General features: G+C 28.3%; 1 protein-coding gene across 1 annotated transcript; it reads right to left on the bottom strand.

Moving 5' to 3' along the window:
* Positions 1–396: 396 nt before the first annotated feature.
* Positions 397–1,242, bottom strand: LOC108776808 (zinc finger BED domain-containing protein 1-like). Its single transcript, XM_018543522.1, has one exon. It carries the CDS (start codon positions 1,240–1,242, stop codon positions 397–399), a length of 846 nt encoding a protein of 281 aa, XP_018399024.1.
* Between the last annotated feature and the right edge of the window lie 4,610 nt (positions 1,243–5,852).

Here is a 5,852-nt window from a genome sequence, read left to right as displayed (position 1 = left end):
GGTAAAAAGAGTTCTAAAAGAAAATATTAAGTATTTTTTATTATATATATATATATAATAAATCATATTTGTTTAATAGTGCAACAAAACACAATAAAAATTATTATATGAAAATATACGACTTTTTAAATTTTTAAATGCCTATAATTATAAGAATACTTATAAGAATACTTATGTATAAGATAAATCTGACAACGATTGAACGATGTAAGTACGATACAGAATCCACGATAGTGGATAAAATAAATGGAAGGTAAAAATAAGGAAATGAAAAAGACACACACTAAGATGTTATCCGTTATTGTTATTTATTTTCCATTACTGATTTATTTTAAAAAACAAGTAAATATAATCGGCCGATAACGTATTATTTTAGTTACTGATAATACTGATCAGTTACTGATTTATTTTCCATTCATCGAATGAGAGAGAATTTAAGAACAATATTTCTTGCAAATGTTTCGGTGATAGTCTGTTACGATTTTCAGTTACAATATTTCCTGCTTTTAAAAATATTCTTTCCGATGGCACAGAAGTAGCTACAATTAATAAATATTTTTTCGCAATTAATGTCAAAGACGGATATATTGATTTATTGCACCAGTAATCTATTGGATCTTCACTTAATGGAATTGTTGGTTGATTAAGATAATGCTTTAAGTCAGTCGGAATTTCGTTAAAATCACGATGAAGTTCATCAAGTCGACTTTTATTAACGAGATAATTATGAACTGACCATAAGTCATTCGAAAAACTAGCATTTTCTTGAGTCACTGTTGGCACACTTACTTCTTTGGATGTATTGTTATTTAAAGATTCCATCTGCTGGGCTATCTTATTAATTGCCTGTGAACAGGCATAATTATCATTAAAATGCAATTTTTTAAAACGAGGGTCCAGAATGGTAGATATAGCTAAAATAGTAATTTCTTCCACTGTTCCAAATCGAATATCAATGATAGTAGAGAGTGATTCAAGTAGCTTCAAAGCTACGGTAGAAGTGAATTCAATACTTAATCTTTCAATTTTCTTTTTTAAGCAATTTATTAATGGTATTACTTTGCTTCCTGTGACACAATGTTCGCCACAAATCTCTTTTGTAATAGCTTCAAGAGGACTCATTACTCGAATTATGTCTTTGGCAAGCTCCAATTCTGTAGCTGTTAACATGGAAGGTGCTTTTGGAAATTTTAATAATGTCAAAGTGATACCTTCGGATAATTCTATAAATCGTTCTAACATATAGTATAATGAATTCCAGCGTGTGGGAACACATTGAATTTTTTTGTTTCATGTTTTCGTAATTCATCTGCAGCAACAACGGACTATTTAAAAAATGTAATTAGTGTTTTTATCTTTCCACAGAAAGTATTAATTTCATTATCTTTTAATAATGTTGTTGCAACCAAATTCAATGTGTGAGCAAAACAAGTTAAGTGTTTGTTCTTTCAAAAAATGACAGTAATTGCTTTGACAATATTAGCTCCATTATCTGTTACGATAGCTACAATATTATCCTTCTCAATACGCCATTCAGTACATATATGTGAAAGCCATTGTCCGAGGTAATCTGACGTGTGTCTTTCCGTTAATTCAGTAACACCAATAATTACAGAGGTCAGTTTTCCTTTTAAAATAAAATGCACTGTCATTCCCAAATAACTTCTGGTATTAAGAGTGTCCGTCCACACGTCTGTTGTAAGTCAAAAATGCTTAATTGTAGATAATATGGTTTTTGTTATATTTGTAAGAAATTCATATTTTTCTCTCATTAAAGTTGTTATTTTTTTTCTTCCAGGAATTTCATAAAGAGGTAAAGCCGTTTTTACGAAACGTTGGAAACCATCTTTCTCTACAGTATTAAGCGGCATATTATCTTTTGCAATCATATAAAGAAGATAATTTGTTATTCGACCACTTTTCTCACCTCCATCTAACAAAAATATAAATGAAAATCTAAGAATTTTATAAAAATATAAATATATATAAAAATCTAGGAATTGAAAATATACACGGTAATGTGTATATATTGTATATAATGTGTCCAGTAATGATTGCATAAGCTCTTGTGAGAAGAGGGATAGAGCGGATTAAACTAACAATAAGTCGAACAGTCCTGTATCATTTTGCAATTTTCGCGTTTCTTTGGTTAAATTTAACCAGTGAACAGAACGTTTAAAATCAACACATAAAACAACTTTTTTAAGATATCTTTAAAGAATTCTTTAGAATTTTTTGATTAATTAAATAAAAAAAACTCGAAAATTACAAAACGATACACAACTTTTCACCTTTAAGATATTTCATAAAGGACATTGAAAGATCTTAAAGTTGTGTCTTATTCATCGATTTTACCCGCTTTTTTCGACAATATGTGTATCTATGAGCAGTTGTGTCTAATCTAATCGAGATATCGAGTGTCTAAAATTTAAATGTATGCTTTCCATTTTTTAATAATTTTTTTTACCTTCGTAATCTTTTATTTTTGATAATGTTTCATTAATTTTTGGTTGAAGAGATTTTGTTTTTCTTTCTATTAATTCTCTTTTTCTACTTGAACTTGAAGAGGTTGGTGATTGAAGTATCATTGAAGAACATGATGTAGAACATAATTTATCTGATTCTTCAGATATTATTGAGAGACCAGACTGACCAGAGAAACTTGAAGAGGATGAACCGGGTGATGATACTATCTCTATATCTGTTGTAGGATTATCTTCAACTTCACTAGTATTATCCTTAAATTAATTAAAAAAATTAATTTTATTAATTAATAAATACTTGTACAAATACACATTTAACGTATATTTTATATTTTCATAAAATTTGAAATTACATTTTTACATTGCATTCTCCGTTTTTTTAACTTATTTATTTGGCTTGTTTCCTTTAACACCTTCTTATGTTTTCTTTTCAAATGATTGATCAAAGTTAGTAGTATTTCCACTAGTTTTCACTTCTGTTTGGCACATTTTACATCGGCCTCCAATTTCTGTTCGAATAAAGTACTTCCAAAGAATACTTTTTTTTTTAGGTGTCACTAGAATACAAAAATTTAAATAAAATTACCAAATTAGTATTAATCTTGCAATCAACTGATAGAAAAATGACTGTATTCAGTATAATATTAAGTCCGGATCTACAATAGTTGTTTTAAACTTTAAGCCATATAAGAAATTGACCAATTACAGTCAAATGCGAGGAGAATAATTGAGTTAACTGTGATCGATCTATTTCTTAAGGTTTAAAAATCTGTTGCAGGTCCGAACTAAAATTAAAGATTACAGCACTTTATAAAAGGAATAAGGATAAGAAAGATCTCGTTATCACACATTCCGATAGCATACATCTACATTCCACTCACATCAGATGGTATTCAAATTTCAGAATTTTTGCGCTCAACCAATCAGAAACTTTTATATTAAATTAAAAAATTAATAATATAGATGTTATCAGTTCTTTATAATTAATAAAACGATGCTTGATGATATTTAAAATGATTGCTTTTTATAACTTTAAATTATAAAATGTATTATTAATGTATTTATAAAGCGCTTTTTACTGAATGCATCCATTATTAACAATATTAACTATCTACCGTTAACTGAAATATATTGTTGCTTACTTATTTTGTTTACATTATTCTGCGAATAGAATATTGAAATGAATACATACAGGATAAAATGAAAGTTTTGGAGAGAAACACACAATTCACAAAAGAATACGCATATCTTGTTAGTCATGCACTGACGACCAGTAAATCTCTCCAGTGCTAGAAAAAATAGTAACAAAAATAGAAAGTATATTTATTACGCTTAATTTTTTGATTATTAAAATGTTTGAGAAATAACAGAAATTATAACTAAATAAAGATTTTAAATTATAATTAAATAAAGATTTTAACTGTAAATAAAGAAATTATAACTGTAAATAAAGAAGACATATTTTTTAATATAGACTAATGTTACTAATATTTAATATCATTTTTATATTAATGCAATTAATTATCATTCCTACAATTCTTATTCTTATGATTGCAAATAGAAGTAAAAATATAATTATACATACATCCACTTAATATAATAGGTCTGTTTTTTTGTGGCTGAACCAGTGTAGTAGTGTACACTGTTGAAACTTAAAGTGAGACAGGCATATGTTTAATTTTTGTTGAAAGCGAGAAAAAGAGTTTTAGTGCAGTCTAGTACAGGAACAGAAAACAAACCATATAATTACACTATAAACATAAATGACGCACATATATAAAGATACACATACCTTATGACAAACAGCTCATAAGATATTTAAAATTTTGCATACAGCAAACTTAAATAGATTAGTACAAATTAACCAATATTAATGTATTAAACATGTGACGCATTAGTTGTTAGTCAATAGTTATTATCATTATCGTTGATGCCTGCGAAGAAAATTGTGTTAAGTCGAAAGTTAAACGAGATTATAGAAAATTAAAACGATTATAGAAGAATAAACCTTGTGAGTATTCCTATGATTATATGACAGTAATCAGAAATGGTTTACCTTTGTGAACAAAAATATCAGCACGCGCCGTTATGCCGTTATACCACGGACAAGTACGGACAGGGCATGAGCACCACGAGCTCTAACCAAATAGAGCAGGGCTGCCAACGGCACTAAGAAACATCACCTAATTGTATCGGTAATATCGGTATCCAGATATTATTTTATCCTTGTTCAACATTCAGTGAACAACAGGAATAAAATAATATATCAAAATATATCTTAAATTTTCGAATCCGCCCGCTTCGAAGAACGATCGATCTCTTATTAAATTAATCGATCTACCTTAAAATCGGATACTGGCGAATCGATTAAAAGATCGATCTTTTTTTGCAAAAAGATCGATCTTTAAAAAGATCGGATCGAGATCGCACATCCCTAGAATTAAGTAAAAATTTTAGATAATGAAGCTTCTTACAATAAAAGACTAATATCTGAAATGATCCACATTAAAAAGCAAAAACATGGCATAAATAGACAAAATGATACCGAAAATTTGCCAGACACCTATTCTCAAATAATACAATCACTTTCTCCTTCTTAATTTCCCCTTCTCCTCTTCTTCCTTCTCTCCTACAACATTATATCCCTTTTTACAATTCTCCTTCTCCAATATGTTTTTCTGAAAGTCATCATTAGTTTATATCGTCTTCATGTGACAACATTTGTTCCATATCGCTGTTTTAAGTTTCTATAACCAATTAAATTTATTCAATGTTTTATTTGATTTTATTCTAATATTATACGGACGATTCAACAACATTGATTGCTAATATTGAAGTCATTTTCATATAAAATAGGTATTTATATATGTCGAACGAATGTGAATTTATGTGGTATCTGGATTTGTATTGTGTAGTATAACTTCTATTATTTTATATTGTACAATTGTAGTTCCGCATTACAATCTCACCATTTTTGTTAGTGAGAATGACTTTCTTATTGGCATACTATCTATGAGACTTGCTATAATGATGAACTACTCGACAATGAAGAAAAAGAGAAGATTTATCCATTGACTTTTTTAAAAACTTGGCACCTCTATATTAAAGTTGGTAACTTCTACACAATTATTTTAATACTCACAACAACGACACTATTTTGTGACGAAAAACATCGCTAAAAATGCTACCATCTCGCATTTTAGTTTTTTTGAAAAATTTATATGTAATGCATAATTTTTAATATATTTTACACGTTTAAACATTGAAAATGACCTAAGAGAGGTGGAAACGTCTGTTATATTTTACTGTTTATATTTAATTCTTAGTCTAACTTTTGTTTGCGTTTTCTATGTACCTTTCGAATTTTTG

Source organism: Cyphomyrmex costatus, unplaced genomic scaffold, assembly GCF_001594065.2.
Source record: "Cyphomyrmex costatus isolate MS0001 unplaced genomic scaffold, Ccosl1.0 scaffold389, whole genome shotgun sequence".
Lineage (NCBI taxonomy): Eukaryota > Metazoa > Arthropoda > Insecta > Hymenoptera > Formicidae > Cyphomyrmex > Cyphomyrmex costatus.
Note: the sequence above shows the minus strand (reverse complement) of the source record. Positions and strands in the feature narration are given on the sequence as shown.